The 23,717-nt window shown below is 41.0% G+C and overlaps 1 protein-coding gene across 1 annotated transcript in view; it reads right to left on the bottom strand.

Moving 5' to 3' along the window:
• ascc3 (activating signal cointegrator 1 complex subunit 3) overlaps window positions 1–23,717 on the bottom strand; it is a 229,629-nt gene that overhangs the window by 107,223 nt on the left and 98,689 nt on the right. Inside the window, exons 12-14 of the mRNA XM_079692773.1 lie at window positions 5,019–5,195; window positions 4,717–4,788; window positions 1,365–1,499 (exon numbers count right to left, since the gene is read on the bottom strand). Coding sequence (XP_079548899.1) covers window positions 1,365–1,499; window positions 4,717–4,788; window positions 5,019–5,195 — 384 coding nt within the window. The remainder of the gene's footprint in view (window positions 1–1,364; window positions 1,500–4,716; window positions 4,789–5,018; window positions 5,196–23,717) is intronic.

Here is a 23,717-nt window from a genome sequence, read left to right as displayed (position 1 = left end):
ACACACACACACACACACACACACACACACACACACACACAGGGTCCTGCTCTCATGCCTGCCCACACATGTAATGTAGCACCAAAACTGTGTTGACAGTAATGATGAGCTGCGTTCTCTTTTCTTGTATCAAACTTGTTCTCTTTGGCATAACTGGTGTTATGTGTACTGTGTAAGTGTGCAGTCGTGTAAAAATGTGGAGCACTTTGTCCCAGACAATCTTTATCTGTGACTTTTCCTCTGTTTCTAGTTATACTGTATGTCTTATGTGGGACATAAATTTAAAAAAAAACAGCACAGCAAAATCTACCGGCATTTCCTCAAATTAAAGCTTTGAACGGGCTCCTGCACTCCCATGCTCTGGTGGGCTGCTCTCTACCTGTCCACACCCATGCTCTTACGAGTGAAATGATACCTCCCACAAGTGTCTGTGACAATCAGTGCATGAGTTCTGTGAGAGGGGAGTGGAGCTAAAGAGTAGGGACTGGGGCAAAACATTATCTATAAAACAGGAACTCTCTGCCGAGTGTTCTGCTGCCGTTCATAAGAGTATACCACAATCATTTCACAGTGTGGGCGTTCCGTTCGGAATTTGCCCAACCCAACCCAACCCAACCCAACCCCCATACCAAAAATCGGTTTTCACATTTGCAAACTTTTGCAAACTCAGGTCATCTGCTCCGACTTTGTCGTTGCTCGGGCCCTAAACATCTGAGATGAGAGCTTGTTGACTTATATAATGTTGGAGCTAACTGTCAATATGCTGTAGATGGCACGCTAACCTACGACACAATAGTTAGCCATAAATGCGCCTGAACTCGAGAGCCACGCCGAGAAATCTGTGAGAACGAGTTAGGGTTTATTCAAGACATGTGGTTGAGTTACTCACTGGCTACAAGTTTTGCCTGTTTTTGGAGTTTATACGTCATCAGAGGAAGGTTATGTAAAAGTAGATGGCGGAACAAAGTTAATAGAGCATGACATCATCAGGTCAGTACTGTCAAGGCGCTTTGCTAATGCAGATGCACACATTTGTGTACCAAAGTTCACTTAAGTAAATTCAACAGATTTACTTGACAGGGCAATTCCATGGGAATAAACAGATACTGCTATAAATGCCCCAATTATTTTGTTTTGTTTGTGAAATCTTGTTCTTGCTTATTAACCAGTTTTGTAACCAACATCAAACACCATAACCTCTGGAAACGTTTCCAACAGCAATTTAGCCTATGGAATTAGAAAAAGCTTATGTGACTATGCTGAAAACCAAAACGACCAATCATACCCTGACAAAGCTACCTGTGTTGTTGTGAGGGAATGTAACCTAAAAGATTTGAGATGATGCTTTTAAAAGGACATTGTACCTGTTTCTCACAGTGGCCGTAGTCTGCCCCCTGGTTTGGTTGGAAGAAGCCTATCTCTCCATGGTTCTTGGCCATCTCGATCAGACCCATTGCCGTCCTCACTGTGGCATTACGGGCGTGGACAAACACCATCACCTAAGGCATACAAATACAGAAGATAAGGAGGAACACAACATTGACACATAATCACACAGAAGTTCAGCTGGTTATGCAGCTTGTCCAATCTGTAAAATTGGAATTTCAAGTCAACAAGTTCAACATTTAATGGATCAAATGTAAGACAAGTGTAGACTCCCTTAACCTTCCGTCATAGTGGTGCAGGAATGAGTGCTAAAACCTTATGAGTCGGCATTTTACCACTTCCAGTTCCCTCGTCCCAAAGTTAATGATTTATGATGACTTACCCCAAGCTTAATAGATGTTGACATTTGTCTACATAAAACAGGTTATTAAATACCCCACTGGAGAATTTCTGTAGCTTGTGTCTTAAAAACGGCAGTTGCTAACAAGTGACTAATTAAAATCACTGAACGCCATCATGCCGAACATTAGCCGCCTTTAGCTTAGCGGTGGTGACATGAAGCCATACGTCTGTGATGCAGTTCCTTTACATTGTTAGCTATTTAGTTGTGGCGATTGCATTTACACACCAACAATTATATATGTGGTGTTATTATCTGGATATTATCTTGCTGAACAACACCTGTCAACGTTTGCAACTGATATTATTTTATACAATAATCCAAAATCAAACGGAAAAATGCCATTGCTCTTTGTTGTTCTTGCAATGCTAACTTCCAGATCGTGGAATGCTACTGATAAGTTGATTGACCTTGAAACACAAAAGCAATCAGATGACAGCTTAACAATAAGCAGGGGAGGTAACCATAAACAAACTAGCTGTTTCCATTGCGAGGCTTTGCGCCTTACCTTGCAATGTGCAAAGAGCAAATTGCATCTCATGCGACGGCAGCTTTGGTCAATAGAGAGTTGACCATTACTCTTTCAAAACAAATAAGAAAATAACTGATTATTATTGAATAATTGAAATGAAAGACCCTCCCATTTGCTATACTTTTAACAATTTCAGGGGCACATGGTAATATAAAATAGAACAGAAGGTGTTCTAAATGAAAATTGAGATAAGGATTGTATATTCAAACGATAATAGAGCACTAAATAAGTGTTACAATTACCTGTAAAAAGCCATGAAAGACCCTGCGGATATTGTTTTGATGTCTTTTTGTTTCTTAGTATGGACATCTTTTATTAGACCAAAGCACATTGCATGACTGCACACACCTCAAGCTACCGGCTGTGTGTATGCTACAAACACAGTAGGTCCGAAGTGACCACTGCAGCAAGCGTTATTTATTGAAGGTGTTTTATCAGCACCACTGAGCGCTGTGGAAGCATTGTCGGCAGTAACCGCCGCTTCTCTGCTTATTAAACTTCTTTCTGGCAGCATGCTTCCCACCAGGAGGGTGCTGGTAAAATCATAAAGGAAATGTCATCCATCAGATCCTCCCAGATGAATTATGTCAAAGCCACTTCTTGACAATTTAATAATGAGCGATAGGGAGGCCCCCCCCCGAGATGATCTGTGGCCTCAGCGGCTTCAAACCCACAGGGCGGACTGGACCATTGAAGAGTGTCAAGAGGGGGATACAAAAAGTTTTTAGTGGTAAAGTAGAATTAGGTTAGTTTACAAGTTTCCCATGACTGCAGCAAGATTCATTTGAAGTGTGTCTCTGAGGGATATAATGGGCAAGAGAGAAGGACAAATGCTAGAAAAAGGGTGTGTGTAAGCGTGTGTGAACACTTGCAATAAAATGAGGCAGACAGGATAACACCAGTGCTCAAACGGGGGTTCAACTCCTGCAGCAGATGGGAGCTAAACGGTAAAGTCTGAATTCTCAACTCTCATGCCTCCCAGCAGACTTTCTGAGGCTGCAGAGTGGAAGCAGAATGAGCGGAGGGTGGTGGATGGGAGAAGGAAGGGGGAGGGTAACACTGAGGGAGATAAGGTCGTCAGAGACTTCAGATAGCAGGTGTTCAATCCAAAGGGTTTGGGAAAATATATACTGCAGGACAGGGGTTGCGCTTTTTCGCTGCCCGTCATGTTGACGGACAGGATCCAAAAAATTCCGTCAATGTCCATTATTACCCGTCGGCCTTTACACAACTCTGACGAGGGGGGGTGGACGCACACTCGTGAACTGTTAGCGCCGTGTTATGCATGCCCACTGCACCTCGCGGGAGCGCGCACAGCGTAAACTAAAAACTCCCAAACACTTCAATGATTGGTACGGCAAAGTACGATTTGGAAAACGGTATCATTTCCTTTTTGGCAGGCATGCATAACACGGCTAACAGGAGCCTCACTGCGGGGAAACTTTGCCGGTGTTCCAAGTTTGTTCTAATCTGTCAAAATGACCGACTGCTTTTAGATTTTTCCGTCATTGTTAAAATAAATCTCTCAGACAGGAAAATATTCGGTTAACTGTTAACTCTGCTGCAGGAGGTCCTGTACGTGAAAAACTACATTGACCATATTTTTTCCCCACATTCCTTCCTGTAAAATAAATTACAAGATACTGTTAATCACATATAAACACTGCATGACCCTTGCCCTGTATATAAGTCAGATACATATGTATTTGTTCCTGATTCTTCTTCCATTCGACCAATTCAATCACTAAATCTATCCATTTCCCTCTCCATCTGCGATTCCACCTTTGTAGTTTTAGAGCCAATCGTCTTATAATCAACAGACTTGTTGAATCTTTGGACAGTTTTAAGTGCCTTTTCTCTTTCTTTTTATAGATCTCAGTCCCTGTGCTGTGTTCTGGTTCATTTTAGTTGGGTCAGTCTATTTTGATATGTTATTTGTTTCTAATTTATTAATTTCAATTTTTCTTATGTGTGTATAGGAAGCACTTTTAAATAATACAGTATATATATATAAGGTTTCCCTACCTTATTTTTACTGTGTTCCTCTTTAGGTTGTTCTAGTCCAAACATTTCACTAGAAAAATCATGAAGACGTATGACAGAAATGCAGTAGATTTAAGCGACCTCGTTAAAAAGTCAAGGGAAGTAGAATACCTGAAGTATTAAGTTCATTTTGAGTGTTAACATTAAAAAAGAACACGATCCATGTAAAAGTGTTGGTGTGATATGCTTGGACTTCATCTCGTTCTTTTCGGTCAGAAGAAGCTTGCCTTTTCACTTTTTGAAGGGTATGAATATTTTCGTATGTGTATTTCAGTTGTATGAATACAAATATTATGTACTCCTCCTTATGTCACATGTTTTCTATAAGGATATAAATATGTAAAAGAGCCCTTACCTGATGACCATCTTTAACCTGCTCCAGAACTTTGTTGTAACAAATCTCTTCCATGTCATGAAGCTGCTGGATCTAAACAGGACACAGAATTACAACACATGTTTTTATTACTTAACTGAGACGAATGAATTGCAGATACATACAGCTTAAACACAAATATAATATGAAGAACTTTTGGGGTGTAGCAGTCGTTCTTCTTGAAATAGTTCATACAATTGATATTAAGAAAGGATACATCTGTGCATGATACATTTACAGGGTCATAGAGGTTTGTAAATACTTCATCATCTTTGTTTTTTTACCTTGTTTGTGGCTTTGACGCCAACAAAGGTCTGTCCGAGGGGCACGGGTCTGAAGCGACTGTCGAAGAAAAACAGGCCGATGTAGGGGTTGACGTGCAGGAAGGAGGCCACGTCCAGGTAGTTGGGCAGCGTGGCTGAGAGTCCCAGGATCCTGATCATACTCTGGGTGGATTCCACCTAAACATCGGGAAACAACATGGTCATGATTACAGCAAACTATCATATGCATAGGAGAAGGAGATACGATACATCTGCTGAGATAGCTAAAGGCAATGTTGTGAAAGAAAAGTATTGAGCACAGCTTATCTTAGAGGATTTTAGAGGCCCTATTATGCTTTTGGGGTTACCTTTCCTGTAGTGTGTTATATAGGTTGTTGTGCTTTTGTCTGCAAAGGCTCAAATCCTTGTGTTTTGTAAAGTAATTAATTCAATTTCGAATTCCCATCAGTAAACTGTGGTATTCCACCAGTTATTAGGTTTTACATTTAAAAATAAAATAGCTTTAGTTCTGCTGCCTTCTGCATTCATATGTTGGTACCTTCACAAAGTCTGTAAGCGACTTTGGGTTATTGAAAAGCGCTATATAAATAAAAGTTATTATTATTATTATTATTATATATGAAAGCGCGTTTCCTGAACGCCAGGAACAACTCAGCTCCTTCTGCTGAGAATCTGCTGTAAACTCACGGCGCCTATAAAGGCAGACCACCAGCCCCTCACTGTCTACCCAACTGAAATGTGTTGCATTGATTCTGCTGGCCTTGATGGCGGAGTGGTTAGTGCGTTTTGCCCCCCATTTATGTCACCTCGAGTTACAAGGGGTTCGAGGGGGGGGACAATGCCGACTACACCTCGCGGGAGTGCGCACAGCGTAAAGCCAAAACGCACAGTTATCTAAATGATTTGTACGGCAAAGTTAGGTTTGGAAACTGTATAATTTCCTTTTTGGAGGGCATGCATAACACGGCATAACACCGGAGCATCACTGCGGGGAAACTTTTGCGCTGTTCCGAGTTTGTTCTAATCTGTCAAAATGAAGGACTGCTTTCAGATTTTTCCGTTATTGTTAAAAGATATCCGTCAGATGGAAAATATTCGGTTAACGCGACCTCTGATATATATATAAAAATCTCTGAATTAATTTTGGCCCTTGGACAAATGTAGTTGGTGACCTCTGCTCAACATCAACACATCCCTCTGCAACTGGATTCTGGACTTCCTGCCCAACAGTTTCCGGTAGGTTAAACAATCAAACCTCCTCAACGTTCACCCTGAACACCGGCGTGCCACAGGGCTGTGTGCGTAGTCCTCTGCACTACTCCATCTTCACTACTCCATATTTACCCTAGCCTGTACACAGTAACAATATCAAGTTGGCAGACGGCACAACAACCTTATTCTCAACATCAAGATGGACAAAGTGCTCATCTTGAACTGAAAGACGACCAATGGTGGCACTCGCGCTACTCTCCACATGAACGGGATGGAGGATGAACGTTTTTCGGAATTTCCTGTTTGATGCATTTCTGGTCGAATGCTAAACTGCATTTTTCTTGTCTCAGTAACTGTATTCTCTGCAATGAGAATAAAATTGAGTCAAATCTTTCCAAACCTTGTCAATAGGAGATAGCTAATACTTATAATAAACCACCAGTGTTTGACAGAGGTAATTTATGCCCTAATTATTTCCAACAACTTTGCTCCTCTGTTTCTGTCGAGCTCCCGACAACACAGAAAGTTAAAAAGTTTAAAGTGAAAAGCATTCCAGGAAAGCATCAAACATCCTTTGAGCCAATGGAAATGTCTTTGTAGGAAAACATAAGCACATTATAGAAAGTGTGTAGGTGGCTTTGGGGTCTATGTCTTTGACTTATTCAATAGAGTCAGTGATCTTGCTTCTATAGTGCATGTCTTTATTTTGTCTTTGCAACCTGAAGAAAATTCAATATGTCGTGTAAGAAAACATGGGTGAGAGAAGAGAAAACGAAAAGTGTTGGGGGGGGGGGGGGGGGGGTCCCTATCTGTGAGCCTCCTGCTGGATGTGACAGGGAAGATTGGTAAGGCCTTTAATGTGATGCAGTACCTGTCAAAGCATCCCATCAAGATAAGACCCAACGAATCCCTGTCAGTGGAGCGGCCTGCACTACACAGCCACACCAGCAACACTCCACCCAACCCTGTCTCCTAAAATGTACGTTCCCACAGAACTAAAGTGCATTCTCAATTACGTTTAGCTAGAAACGTATTTTCTCCCACGTTACGTTTGTTATGAACGTATCTCAAATACGTTTATTTTCTACATATCTTCTAGAAATATATTTTCTCCCACGTTACGTTTCTTATGAAAGTATCTTAAATACGTTTATTTTCTACATATCTTTGCCATTTATTGTCTTACTTATAGTAATGATAATAGTCATTTATAAATATAATTTTAGAGCACACATTTGAAATCAGTAGGTGAGGCTGTAATTTCGCCAGTTGTTCTCATGAGCGAGGCATTACTCTAAGAAGAAAGGAGAGTAACAGAAGATCTCTGTGGCTTCAGGCTTGATCGCCGTTGAAATGACAGCGTTAGTTTCCCCAAAAGTGGGCGGGGCTGTAAAGTGATGTAGATTTTACTCTTATATATTATTCAAAACCATTCTATTTATTCTAACCTAAGTTACATGCCAGTGTTTGATCTTTATTTGTTTTTGTTTTAAATCGTATAATGTCTGACTTTTTTTGCTGTCTGTGAGGAAAATAAATGGGGCTTAGAGCCTCAAAACACTGAAATCTGTATTCTTGAAAATCTTTTTTCCCTTCTAATTTGTTATTCTTTTTCTAAATAACACACTGTTATTTACTCAACAATAACACACAATTATCCTTGTTTTTATTTATTAGTTTAATTCTATAATCTTGGGCTTTTTAGCATGCTTTTTAGCCGTAAATAAAGTCACCGGAACAGACGTAGGCCTATAAGGGACATTTCGAGCAATACACACCACAAACCACCCACTGAACAGATTACCCAAGATCCCCAGCTTGAAGCTCGTTGATTTTATGTTTTAGCCGCAATGAATGTTGGGATATGAAGTTAATGCTATATGATATCCGAAAACATGTTCTTTTTTTAAATACTTTATTCCTAGTGTTCTTGCTTTTCTCTTTGGAAGTCATCACATAATGGCATTATAATACACAGTTAGGCTGCATTAAATATTGCACATCTGCTGTAGTTCTTTATTTATAAAGCCCTGATGAGAAGACTTTTGGACATACAGGAAGAACTGCCGCCAAAACTGAATATGTGACGTGGATCATAAATATATCACCAATTAAACAACATCTTGCATTTCTTTTCACACAATACGTCTCTTTGCACTATCAATAGTAATTCGGCTGACTTTTATATTTGATCCAATTGGTAGATAGGTTATATTTACACCATAACGGTTCCACAGCTGATGGACTTGTTGTTTTTAAAGATATTACTGATTTTTTTTGAATATAAGAATGTAAATACTGAGTTGAGAGAATAGTCAGGGGATTTGGGTGATGGGAGACACATCTATGGAATCACAATTTCAATAGCTTACCATTAAATGACGGATATGCCTTTCTGTCTGTGATGTTTTACCAATCAGATATTAATGTGTAGAAGTAAAACATGAGAAGTAGTATAGCAATATCCTGTACAATTATGTAAAAACATGAATAAAACGATATGCTATACATACATAGGTGTCCTACACTAATAATACAAAGTTATTATTAGTATGCTGTGTGTATCTTGTGTGTACCGCCTAGTGGTTAAAGCATGTTATTGAATTATTTTTGTTGAATAATGTTGTTTTTGTTGAATAATATTATTTGATGAAAAAAATATTAAGAGTGCATACTTTCATAGGGGGAAAGTAGAAGGTCAATGATAGAAATATAGAATATAAAAAATCAAGAAGATACTGTAAGTGATCTCTACAATAAAACAGTTTAGTGCTGGATGTTGGATGTGCAAAACAGACAAACTAATTAACCTTTATTAACACATTAAATAATACTTTAGGTTAAGGTCTTCTTTCGAATAAGAAAAAAGCTTTGGGGGTATCTACAGATAAATAGTAAGCCTGACAAAGTACTTAACGTCTAATATATTGCTTCCCTGCTATGTTAACTATGTTGAAGCACTTAATTTAACTGATATTAAACACATTAATTATACTCTTATGTATGTAGATAGTATAAGAAATGTGCATAATATGACAGTTTAATGGTAGAGATATACACACATATTGATAGATGTCTTGTAATGCACTGATGAGGAACCTGTGACCCACGTTTTTCATTCATTGCATAACTACACCGTAGTTGTGTGATATGTCAATAAACCTTAGAAATTCTTGAAATCTTGAAAGGGATGTGCAAAATAGAAATTATATACAGTTTTTAATTAACTATTAGTAGAGTAATTAATATACTTTATAGAGGTCTGTAGATAAATGTTTAGTCTTCTCAAGCACCAACTATCAAATATCTCTCCTGATTGTTGGCACTTGACAATCACCTTTCCCTGAATTTTACTCAGGTGTAACTAAAGTCTGATTTAAGGGTTGTTTATATTTCACATTAATCAGACTCTGCAAAGTAACTAAAAGAAATGTAGTGGAGTAAAAATACCAGGTTAACCTCTGAATTGTAGTGGAATAGAATTACAAATTAACAATGAGCTGTCATGTGGGTAGGCCTATATATTAATGCTGCCCATTATGGATACAAGCAATTTTCACCCATTTAGTAATTATATGTTTTAAATTTGTACACACCAATTTGTTTCCTATCGCCTAGACCTCCAGGGCTGTACACAGTTTAATACTGTCAACTTCTAATTTTGGGAAAACGAAAAGGTCTTTTTAAAACTACAATTCCCAGTAGAGACGTGCGAGAACATGTTGCGAAACACAATAGCCAGCATGTGTAGTTCTGGGGGGGGCGTTCGAGTCCAGTTTTGAATAGTCTGCCGTGGTTTCGTTCCATTTCAAACAGCTTGACGCTCGGCGTAACCTTGGCTCACTGCCACTCCAACATCCAATCCCAGAGTTTGAAGATTAATCATGGGGTTTGTCAACGGGACTGTAGTCCCAAACGATAGCTGGGGATTATGGGTAGTGTAGTGTCTTTGGCCATCCTAAACTGAATTTTTTTCCGGATATCATATCGCATTAACAACACCACATCTGGCGTCACGACCTTCTGTTACTTTCCTTTCTTCTTAGAGGAAGTACAGAAACACGTAACTCTGGATTTGTTTTAATGTTTGAGGTGCAATAAACGACACAGCAGCTTTATGGCATGTTAAAACTATTATTTTCTGCCTCGCTCATGAGAGTAACAGCTGGCGAAATGACAGCCTTGCCTATTGATTTCAAATGTGTGCTCTAAAATTATATTTATAAATGACTATTATCATTACTATAAGCAAGATAATAAATGACAAAGATATGTAGAAAATAAACGTATTTAAGAGATGTTCATAAGAAACGTAACGTGGGAGAAAATATGTTTCTAGAAGATATGTAGAAAATAAACGTATTTGAGATACGTTCATAACGAACGTAACGTGGGAGAAAATACGTTTCTTGCTAAACGTAATTGAGAATGCAGTTTAGTTCTGTGGGAACGTCATTTTTAGGAGACAGGGTTGCTCCACCTCATACTGCAGATGTCACGTTCACCTAAAGAGTCAAACACTCTGCAGGCTTTATTTTCCATTGCCTTTATCATTATGCAACTATGAGCTTAACTGCTTCTTTAGAATCTACGTTTCAGTGAGGTTTGTGGCATCATAAAATGATATGGGAACATAAGGTGATTGTGATTAACCGCTGAATTTACAATAGCCCCGAGGAGTGGGTAATGAGCTGTAACTAAATGAATAGGTCACAATATTAAAATTAGACACTGTGGTGACCTGTGCAGTCCTCTGTGGCTTTGCACTGGGGTCCATGTAGCTCCCAAAGCCACATAGAAATGAGTACAGTAACTGTCAGGAGATTGACATGCACACCCGAAAACGCTGCACATTTTAACCCTTTATAGAAACTTATATTCCTACAGCTGATTTATACCTCAATTAATTTGTGAATGCTATAAAGTCATCACTTTATAGCATTCATCTGTTAGCAACTCAAATATTTATTTTGTATTACAATAAGCGGTATTTTGTTCCACTGTACAGTATTTAATTGTACATTATGTTTTTGGCTTGTATTTCTATATTTTACATATAATAATAATAATTATAATAATGTATTACATTTTTATTAGAGCGCTTTACAATTACACAATACACATATTAGAGATGTAAGAGTCATTACTGTGGACAATACCCACAGGGGCAAATTAGGGTGAAGTGTCTTGCCCAAGGACACAACGGCCTGACGCAGTGGCGGCCGAGGCGGGTTTCGAACTGGTGTTCACCTCTGATCTGATGATCAACGCTCTAACCCAATGGCCAAAACCACACCTAAATATAGACTTCTGCATTTACTTGAACATTGATCATGCAACATTCTCTTGCACTATTTTATGTCTTTATATTATTTCTAATATGTTTCCTTTTGCACCATTTTTTATTATTTGTTATTGTTTTGTCTGGGACTTTTCATTGCCATAACTAGACTCTATCTACTGTGCAGTTGAAAATAAAGCTTTTGATGATTCTAATCTATTTAAGTCTAGTAATAGTAGACTAAGGGTGTATCTCACTTCGGTTAAATGGATTCCTTGCGTCCCTCACTTGCGTCGCTTCCCTGCGACTAGTCCCTCCCACCAGGGAAACATGGAGGGACGCAAGGAAACCACGAGAAGCAGGGACGTCCTTTCCTCCGGAGCGTCACGTGAAGCGACATTCGTTTGTGATGACGCCGCACAGCTGATGTCTGACAGCAGCCAGGTCAGTGCATGCGCTGCATCGTCCAATCAGTGAGCGATACACAGTAAGGGGGCGGGGCACAGTTTATGTAGAGCTAACAGTACCTTAAATACCAAAGCATGAAGAAGAAACCCCACACGAGGGGAACATTAAAGGCCTTTGTAATAAAGGTTAGAGGGACATTATCTTGAATGCAGTGCATAATTGGTAGCGGTACATCCAGCCAACGAAATGCAGTCCAAACCACCATAGCTCTTCCAAGTGAAACATCAAAGTGATAACTGGCTTGGTGGTAAACATTTGCATAAAAAGGGGGACAAATATCATTTAGTTTACAGGGATTTCCATATTAATGTGTCTGAAGACGTCAACTTAAGCACCTAGCGCATCAGAAGCCGTCGCCGTAATTCCTTCAGCACAATCAATTATAGCAGCCTGTCAGGTGTGGCAATAATGGGACAGAGAGAGATGAAGGTGGAGGGGGGTTCGGGCTGCAAGGCGTGCTGCCTGCACCCCATCTCCGGTTGGAGGGCGGTCCATGAGCTGTTTACAAATTCTCACACAAAGACTAACAGAACCAGGCTGCTTCAGTGCCAGTCACATTTAGATAGAATTTGTGTCAGAAGGAGTAGTCTAGTCGTACATGTACAGTGACATAATACTGTGTAGCCTCTGCAACGGAAACAGCATTAGGTGCAGGTGCAATCATTCTCTGTGTTTTATCTATTCCTTGTACAAGCTTGTTATTCTTAAAAGGGCAAATAACTGCTCTCTTTTCCACAAACCTGCTTCCACAGTCTCAGCGAACATGTTCAAACTGCTGGCAGGACACATTGGAGTAGAAGTGGGATATGGTTTCTTGTTAACCCTGCGCAGAGCCACACCAACAAAGAATGGATCTACTAACTAACAGGCATGGTGTGTGTATCCAAATTCTATTATTCCTCTAAACCAGTGGTTCTCAAACTTTTTCTGTAAGGGCCCCCCCTCTGGAGGAAAAAAAAAGTCGGGCCCGCCCAACACAAATAGTCAGGCTCAGTGGCGGCGCCAAAGATTTATTTTGGGGGTGCTATGGGGTAGCTTGACGTTTCATAGAGGGTGCTCAAACATTTAGGGTTTCCCATTAATGTACCGGTCGCTACAGTGGAATTTTCTACTGCAACAATCCCCACGCATATACACAATGCACCCGCGACTGTTACAATGAAGGCTCGATAATCAGCTCACGGCATATAGGTGTAAGCAGGGCTAAAGTGCTATTTTTATAGGTGATGTGTGGACCTCACATAGGGGGGTCTGGGGGCAAGCTCCCCCGGGAAGATTTTTAAATATTGAAGTTAAAATTATCAATCTGGTGCACTTTGAGAGCAAAATTGAGAGATCTATGGATACATCTCTCAACACAGAACTGTAAACAGATTGACTATTTCTTTATGGATATTTTACAAATCACTCCCCTTTTAAACTTTATTCATTTTTTTATGTCATATAGTATTTCATACCTGTTTTTAATTTATTCTCTTATTTTTTTATAACTATAATGATCATATAAACGTGTGCCTCGGAAATAATTGTTTACATTAATGGTGACCAAAACGTTTGAGACCCACTGAGATAACACTGAGAGAGTCCTTTAGCTCACTGAGTCCCTCAGTCTGACAGGAGAGGAATATCCTCCACTTTGTTGTTGAAAAAACTCCTTATATCCGTTAGCGTAGCTCGCTAGTACCAGAAGCTAACATCAATGATCTCCGGTACCGGTGCGCTCTCTCTCTCTCTCTCTCGCTCGTGCACGCACACAAAATGGCTCGTTCCACACACACACAGAGCCGAGCTTTAATGAAACACAGAGACCCAGACGTAATAGTACTGTATCATATTATTTTCGAATCAATAATCTTTCAAAATATGATTTTTTTTTTTTTTTTTTTAAATAACCATTTCCCCTCCTGGTCTCTCGCGCCCTTCCCCCCACCCCCTATCATGCCTCTGCGCGCCCCCCCCCCCAAACTTTGAGAACCACTGCTCTAAACCATAGAACTCCATTGTTGTGCGATGGCTATTACTGGTACCAACAGTGCTGGAAGAAGTACTAAGGTCCTGTACTTAAGTAAAAGTACTATGGTCTTTAAACACTCCAATAAGGTCCTTATTTCTAAATCTTACTCAAGTAAAAAGGTAAAATAATCTAAATGTACTTAAAGTACAAAAAGTAACTTGTGAGGGAATAATTCTCCTGGACTCCTAAGATATCTAACCTTTTTGCCCTTTGACGTTTATGACAAACCCTGGCGTCTGTTATCTGTCTTAAGGAATGGGAGGCCTCAGCTATAATGTTGATATTAGTTTATGACCGGGCAACTCTCGGTCACAGATGGTTTATGACTGTGAGAACGCTTATTCAGTTATTCAGTATCTCCAGATGTTGGGGCTATCTCCAGTGTTCTCAGATGTTTACGTTATCTCCCCCAATATGTTGATTAACTCTCTGTAAACTAGTTAAAAGAGCTGCAACTTACAGAAACCTCCCCGTGGTGCAGCCTGGGAAACGCTGGCTGAATGAGATATACATCCAAGAGGATATAATCTGATACTGCCAGTAGGCCAATCTCTGTATACTTACCTACGCAATCAAATTGATGAAGATGCCTGCCGGATCTCGACAGCGTCACAGATACCTGCCCCTCTCTGGACCCGCACTGTCAATCATCTCAATCAACATCGAAGGTTTCTCCGGATGCAAGGCAGAGATACTGGCAACGATGGCCAATCATTTTGACATACTCTGCATGCAGGAAACCCACATCGGCCCTGCACAACACCGACCTGGAATGAAACTGGTCGCTGAGGCCCGACACAGACAGTGTGGATCGGCTGTTTTCAGCAGACCAAACCTCAAGATTGAGGAAGTCTGGACCCACACTACGGAAGAAAAACATGGAAGCCATCACAGTTGCCCTCCCAAATGTCTCTGTCACATCAGTCTACAAACCACCCTCAACCCCTTTTCTGTACACAGAACTACCAGAAAGATGCAAGAGGAGATTCCATATAAGCATCTGCAACTTCAATGCCCACAGTACATCATGGGGCTATGAGAACAACAACCAAGATGGAGATGAAGTTGAGACCTGGCTTGAGTCCAAGCACCTAACCCTAATCCATAACGCTAAACTACCCAAATCCTTCCACAGCGCCAGATGGAAACGAGGATACAACCCAGACCTCGCCTGTGTAAGCAGTGACATCGCATCCAGAACTGAGAAGGAAGTCCTGGACCCTATCCCCCATACCCAGCACCGGCCAATTGCCATCACCGTTAGATCCGCTCTCCAAGCAACCACCGTCCCATTCCGCAGGAGATTCAACCTACGGAAAGCCGACTGGTTGTCATTCCAACAGGAGATAGAGCATTCCATATCTAACATACCACCATTTCCCAATAACTACTCCAACTTCACAGACTTGGTAAAAAGGTCAGCCAGACGTCCAGGGGATGCCAGACACAGTATATTCCTGGGCTATCAGAAACACTCAGCGACCTGCTGAAAGCCTACTATGAGGAATATAATAAGGAACCTTTCTCCGTTACCACCATGGAACTTGGAGAGACCCTGATCATTGAATTTGGGGAAGAACGAAGGAAAGTCTGGAAGTAAATGATAGAGAACACCAATATGACAAATAACAGCAGGAAGGCATGAACTACAACCCGCTGTCTTGGCGAAGACCACACCACACCACCCATAATCACAACAGTCACAGCAAACTCGGTTGCATCACAGCTGGTGGCCAACGGCCGTAACCAACACCGCAGCCAACCCACAGGAGAACACCATTGCACAGTGGTATCAGACCAACCATAACCAGCCAGCCCTCTCACCAAACCCTTCGACATAGAAGAACTCGAAACTGCAATGGGTAAGCTGAAACCCGGAAAAGCAGCAGGGATTGATGACATACTGGCAGAAATGATACAGCACCTGGGACCAAACGCAAAGACCTGGCTCCTGGAGATGCTGAACACATGTATGCCACAAAAACCCATCCCTCCTGTCTGGAGAAGTGGTTGCAATCCCCAAACCCGGCAAAGACCTATCATCCCCAAAGAGTTAAAGACCCATTTCTCTCCTTTGCATCACTTACAAGCTCTACGAGAGGCAGCTACTCCAACGCCTCATGCCACTCATAGACACCAAGCTGACTAAAGACCAAGCTGGTTTCCGTCCTCGCCGCTCCTGTGCTGGACAGCTACTCAACCTAACTCAACACATTGAGGATGGGTTTGAAGGAAAACAAATAACTGGAGCAGCATTCATAGATCTTTCTGCTGCCTATGACACTGTCCAACACCGTACAATGGTCAGGAAACTACTGGACATGACTGGTGATCTGAATCTGTGTCAAGTCATCAAAAGCCTCCTCAACAACAGGCGCTTCTACGTCCAATTGAATGACAAGAGGAGCAAGTGGAAAGCCCAAAAGACCAGCCTCCCACAAAGTAGCGTACTTGCCCCCCTCCTGTTCAACATATACACAAACGATCAGCCATTACCCCCAGAATGCCAACGTTTCATCTATGCAGATGACCTCTGCATCACCACCCAATAAGTAGACCTCCAGAAGGTTGAGTCTGTCCTTGAAAGTGCCCTCCAAGAAATGTCAAGCTACTACAATAACAACCACCTGAAACCCAACCCACCAAAAACTCAAGTATACAGCTTCCACCTGAGGAACCGAGACGCTAAAAAAGCACTGAGCGTCACCTGGGATGGCCACAAACTGTTCAACCATACGCATCCCATGTATCTTGGTGTTACACTGGATAGGACACTCTCTTTCAAGAAACACCTGGAGAACACCAAAGCCAAGGTCAACACCCGCAACAACATCCTGCGCAAACTACTGAACTCCAAGTGGGGCGCAGATCCACCAACAATCCGTGCAACTGCCATGGCCCTGTGTTTTTCTACAGCAGAGTATGCCTGCTCAAGCTGGAGCCGATCACGTCACACCAAACTGGTCGACACAGCCTTGAATGACACCTGCCGCATCATCACGGGGTGCATAAAGAGAACATCTGTCCCGTGCCACTATGCGCTAGCCGGCATCTCTCCCCCGCACATCAGACGACTAGGTATCGCTCAAGATGAACGGAGAACACAGGAGACAGACATCAGACACCCCTTGCATGGCCACGTAGCACCCCAACGCAGGCTCCGATCCAGAGCCAGTTTTGTGCAGACAGTCCTGCCCCTCCAGACAAACAAACAAGCAGCAAGGAAGATCTGGGAAGACGGCGGTTTTGGCGCAGTGTTGGTTGATCAGATCAAGGGGCGTTGGTGAACTCCAGTTCGAATCCCGCCTCGGCCGCCACTGCGTCAGGCTGTTGTGTCCTTGGGCAAGACACGTTACCCGCATTTGCTCTTGTGGGTAATGTCTACAGTAATGACTCTTACATGTCTAATATGTGTAATGTGTAATTGTAAAGCATTTTGAGCACCTGTAAAAGCGCTCTAATAAAAGATGTAATGCATTATTATTATTATTATTATTATTAAGATGAATGGCAAATAAATGACACACGAGCTCTTGAATGGCTGGACAGAGGAATCACACCAACGGAAAGCCTCGCTAGTGGCCACAACCTTGGCTGGACAACCTGGAAGTTACTTAATAGACTGCATGTGGAACAGGGGAGGTGCAAAGCACTGATGAAAGTGTGGAACTGCACCACAGAAGACACGTGCAGCTGTGGATCAGTGCAGACAATGTCCCACCTACTGGAATGTGCCGATGCCCCCCGGTGCAGTCCAGAAGACCTGGCAGTACCTACCCCATCAGCTGTGGCCTGTGCCCGATACTGGCAGAACAACATCTGAGATTGCTACGGACTCGAAGAATAAGTTAAAAGAGCTATCGAGAGAGAGGTGCTTCAGAATTTATGTGGCAACCCTCCCGTGCAGTCAGAACCTCTGGCTGCTGTGACTTGTGATATGAATTCTCCAGCCGATACTTGTAATAAACCATCAGTGTTTGACATCAAAGCTCCAACTCTCCTCGTGTCTCTCTGAGTCCTGACTCTCCATTGCTGCAGACGTTTCCCTTACATAACTCATTCTGCAAAATGACCCTTTTCAGAATAATATGAACAACTTAAGATGATCAGCTAAATATACTTCAAGTATCAACAGTAAAAGTACTTGTTATGGAGAATGTATCTTACCAAAGTATTATTACTATGGTCATTATATTATCCTGTTTTTATACATGAAAGAGCATTTTAGTATTAAAAGTTCTTATTTAATATTAGATACAAAAAGTTAGATACTTGAAATACTGTGTAGATTAGTACTGCATTTTACCATATCAGCTTATCGAGTGTTCTTATACAGTATGTACACATTAACGAGTAACTATGTGTTAAATAAATGTAGTGGAATAAAATGTATGATATTTGCCTTTGAAATGTAGCAGAGAAGAATTATAAAGTAGCATTAAATGGTAATGTACAAATATGTCCAAAGTACGATACTTAGTTAAATGTACTTAGTTCCCACCACTGCTCACCAAATGTAGATGATTCTGCCACTGAAGCTAGTTCCCTCGCTTTTGATAAATGTTTGCTATAAGCTAGCAGTTTGAGTGAATACTGTATCTTAACCCCCTTTGAAATTCAAATACAAATGCTGTATATTTGTGAGTTCTTTATAAAGACAATTACCATTTTACTTAACCTCCTCCTCAACCTCCTCCTCCTCCTCCTCCTCCTCCTCCTCCTCCTCCTCCTCCACCTCCTCCTCCACCTCCTCACAACCTTGCAATAAATAACTTTTTTCTTTCAACAACCACACACATTTTTTTCTCAAGAAGAAATGTAGTTGCTGATCTGTATCTCTAACAGCACTGAATCAAATGATTTTTGGCTGCTACAAAAATATTGATTCTGCCCCACTCCATTTAAAATCAAATCCTATATAGTCATTTTCATTTGACCACTTTTTTATTATACACATGTTATTTTCCTACATTTAACTTTCTTTTTCAACCCGGACAAATCTTGATATAAACGTTTGTAATTGTATAGATAGACAAACAAAATCAGAGATATCAACTATACTATCTGGAAGATGCATTGTATTTAATGTTACGGGGCACATTTCTTTGAGATGAATGTGAGCAGTGTTCAGGCTTCCCGAAGTGAATGCAAATGGTTAACCTTAAAACTTGTATTTTCAAATGTTGTATTCAACAGTGCAGAGGATAACATCATTCAGTGAGCTAAAGCCCTGACAACATTTCGCTCCTCCTCACACCTCTGCAGAGTGTTCATCACCCAGCAGTGTCAAAGATCAAGGCTACAGTGAGAGTACAAACACAACAGTAAGTGTGTGCTTCGCCAAGCTCCTTTTCCTTGAAGAGCTTCCATCACAAACAGAAAACGTGGACATAGCCTTAAACGGAGTTAAATGGAGGTCAAAACAATATCTGGAGCCCAGTAAAGCTGATGATCTGAATACTGATGGGACTGTTGAGGTTAACTGAAGGCAAATTGTATGTTCTAGGAGGAATAAACCCTAATGCGGAGTTCTCAATTTTCAACAAAAATAAGGAGGTTAAACTTGTATGTATTACAGAGTTTATCCTCTTTTTTGCGGCCCTCAGATTAATTTATAAACAACGTAATTAATAAAAAAAACTATATATATGTTTTTTTACTTGTAGTACTGATACCGTCCACTAGACTCCTAGTTACGTCGCGAGCTGCGTCCATGATTTTCTTCGGCAGCCAATTACCGCGAAATAATCTGTGACGCGTTTGTGTGTATTGTGTTTGTTTCCCGGGGAAACACTCACAAGAAACATCGGCTGTTGTTATGCCTGCTGTGACGTTAAGTTGCCGCTTGTAATTATGCCTTTACAAGCTTAAAAGTTGTATTTATCATCTGAATTTGGTGAAACAAGTTTAATATTCTAAAAACCAAGACTACTTTGTTTATTTGAAATCAGATGAAAACAAACTGTCACGGACCCTGCCGTGTTATCTATGATTACTTTAAGCTTTTCATTCATAATTTCAGCCGGAGGGAGGGGGAGCGGAGCTGAGGAACAGCAGAGTGCGGGTTGACAGGTGTCTGTATTGACACTCCCCTTATTGTGTGTCAGCAGAGACTAGCTACAAGTGTCTTAGGTTCAAGTTAGACAACTAATGTCTGAGTTAGTGTTCATGACTTCATGTTTATGTCATCTTAATGGTTAATCTCAATGCACACACATTTTCCGTGCTTTCCAATAGTTTAAAACTTTTCAATACAAACTTGCCACTTGTAAAAATTAAATAAAATTTCTGTGAACTGATATTTGTTTAGTGAGCTTATTAGAGGATGTTCCCTGAAAGATTATAAAATGTCAATGAAGATGGCAGACTTAATTTGTTAATAATTACATACAATACATGAAATGTGTGTGTGTGTGTGTGTGTGTGTGTGTGTGTGTGTGTGTGTGTGTGTGTGTGTGTGTGTTTGTGTGTGTGTGTGTGTGTGTGTGTGTGTGTGTATGTGTGTGTGTGTGTGTGTGTGTGTGTGTGTGTGTGTGTGTGTGTGTGTGTTCCGTGAATCTGCGGCCCCCTGGTGGCCAGTACATACATTATGTGGCCCCCACCACCATCCAAGTTGCCCATCCCTGGCATAGTTTCTCTTGCGTATAGCCTTTTTGTTTACATGAGGCCGTAACAAAACGATAGAAACGGACCCCGCAAACGATAACGGGTCCCAAGATAGATCTGCAAACGGAACGCTCTGGGGGGTCAAACGGATCCGTCTGTACGCCTCTATATGATCATTTTCTGATAAAGATGAAATAGCCCCGCTTCCCTCTCCCCCCACCTCCCTCTCCCCACGTCTCCTGCTCAGAGATCAGCTGTTGGGCTGTCAGGAGAGGGGGAGGAAAAGATAGGCAGAATATTTCTCATTGTTCAAATGATAATAAACATTTACATAAAGCATATTTGTCCACTCATATGTTGATAAGAGTATTAAAAACTTGAAAAATATTCCTCTAAGGTACATTTAGAACAGATAAAAAATGTGCGATTAATTTGCGATTAATCGCGATTAACTATGGACAATCATGCGATTAATCGCGATTAACTATGGACAATCATGCGATTAATCGCGATTAAATCTTTTAATCGACTGACAGCCCTAATAATATCTTCTGCGGCTCTGGAGGAGCTTTGTCAAGTGTGAAATAACTTCAAATGAAATCTAAACTTGGGCTTGAAAGGCAAACTTTTATGACAGATAGTCGTGAGCAAAACTGGGAGTATGAGGTTTCAAACATACGAGTGTAAAATCCAGGGTTTCTGTGAGTTCATCAAATGATGGTTAACTTGAAGTGAGGATATCATAATAACCCCAACTCCCCCTTTTCTTTTGTCTCTTACTGTACATAGGATTGCCATAAATCACACTTGAATATACCACAAACACAACTAGTCCTATTTTTGTTATAAAAAAAAGAAAGAAACAAAACCGGATGATGTTGGGATGTGGATCAACAAGCCGTTGTTAAGACACTTGCATGAAACAAAGACTACCATATTTGCTTAATTATTGAACACAATGCTGTTGTGAAAATATCTGTGTAGATCAGGGGTGGGGAACCTCCGGCCTCCGGGCCGTATACGGCCCGCGAGACCATTTGGTACGGCCCTCGAGGTAATTTATAAACACACGCAAAAAAGAAAAAAATTCAAGAAATCTAGACCGCAAAATAATTAAACAAGCTTGTTTTTCCTGGCCAAGGTCAGGGTCCTTGAACACAACACGAGCCTAACGTGTCATCACGTGGTATATGTCTCGTCTGACAAGAGTGTAGTTCTAACGGAGAGCACCAGAACGCGGCTCCGGGCCGGGACTTCACAAATTGCAATACCCATAAGGAGCTGTACACATTCCGCAGTTTTTGCGTGGCTGTGTTTTTAGTTGAAAGCCCAGTTGCGATCTGTTCATCTGTCATACTGATCATCCAGTCAATAACGTTGTTGTTATTAGCATCTGGTTAGCTAGCTATGCTAACGAATATAAGAAGCTTTTTCTCCAACCAGTGAGGTAAAGGCACATCTTTATATGATCATTATAGTTATAGAAAAATAAGAGAATAAAGTAAATAGGTATACAATACTAATATGACAGAAAAAAAAGTTGTTATTAATAAACAAGAATACAGTTTAAAAGGGAAGTGATTTGTAAAATATCCATAAAGAAAAACATCTGCTTACAGTTCTGTTTCATATGGGTGTTGAGAGATGTATCCATAGATCTCTTCATGTTGCTCTCAAAGTGCACCAGATTGATGCTTTTAACTTCAACATTTAAAAAAAATCTTCCTGGTGGTGCATGCCCCCAAACCCCCCGAGATGAGGTTAGATCCGCCCCCCCGCACTTAAATCATGTCCACATGGATATGAAACTAAATACATTTGCACACATCTTGTGTCCATATCTTTCTGTTTTGGTGGTCATGCCACGGTGTATGAATGCGCGGGTCATGGTCAAATATCTGGATTAAGAGGTTGCTTTTTCTTTGCACAGCATGAAAGAAACGCAAAATGAATGGGCTGTGATTTGAGTTTTTTAAGCCGACGTTGAGTTCAATAATTTGTACGGCCCTCGAAGGATGTTGTCAAAATTGAAATGGCCCTTGAGAGGAAAAGGGTTCCCCACCCCTGGTGTAGATGAAGATGACGAATAAAAAGAGCCTCTGTCTTTAGTCTCTTGATTTTAGTCGTCAGCTTGTTAAACTCTTGTCTGTACTGTATCTCTTCTGGTGCATTGATTCACTTAAAGACCCTGTGAAGTGTGCACCTGTGCATGATCTGTTATGCTAATACGTATAGTAATGACCAAAATTGTCCATTGGAACCCATATCAAAAGATGTTGGAATAGCAACGAATTTGACGAGTTTTGAATTTGCCGGGGAAATCTGCAGTCGACCTTCGCCTTCGTGGGCGTGGCTTGCGATCTACTGCGTGACTTCACGAGATGGACGCCGCCGCACTGTTTACATTCACCACCGTTCATTTTTTCTCTTTTTCAAAGTCGAATTTCTCAACGTTTTTGAGCTAGTATTTTCCTGGAAAGTGTGTCGGAGTCGACTGGAAGTGATTGCCAATCAAGAAAACCTGACAATGGAGGCGACAGTGAAGAAAGAGGGATGAAAAACACAGGGGAAACGATGCATTGCCGCTGGCTGTAGTAATGTCAAGTCTGCCGAAGTGGCGATGTTTCTGTTCCCAAAAGATGAAGGTGAGCCTGGCTGGTGTCATTGTTTCGTAGATTCTTTGATTGATCATGATAAATAAAGGCCGCTTGTCGATTCGAGAGAGAGAGAAAGAGAGACTGAGAGAGTTACAGGGTTGTCGTTAGCATCTGGTGCTAGCTCGGAGCTAACGGAGATTAGCTGTTTCAACAATAAGGAGAGGGAGAGTGCTCTCCTGTGGGACTGAGAGAGATAACGTCAGCTCAGGGAGGTAAACTGTAGCCTAAGTTATCTCAGTGGGTTTGGTCATCTATGTAAACAAATATTTCCATCTATGTAATATTAGTTGTATAAAATAGGTTAAGAAATCCTTCCAATGTTTTTTGATTATTGAAATATATGTTTCATATGAGTGTTGAGAGCTGTATCCATAAATCTCTTAATGTTGCCCTCAAAGTGCACCAAATTCATCACTTTCCTCATCTATCCTGTCCGAAAAGCTGTCCAAATCAATCATTTC

This window comes from Notothenia rossii (genome assembly GCF_949606895.1).
Source record: "Notothenia rossii genome assembly, chromosome: 7".
Lineage (NCBI taxonomy): Eukaryota > Metazoa > Chordata > Actinopteri > Perciformes > Nototheniidae > Notothenia > Notothenia rossii.
Note: the sequence above shows the minus strand (reverse complement) of the source record. Positions and strands in the feature narration are given on the sequence as shown.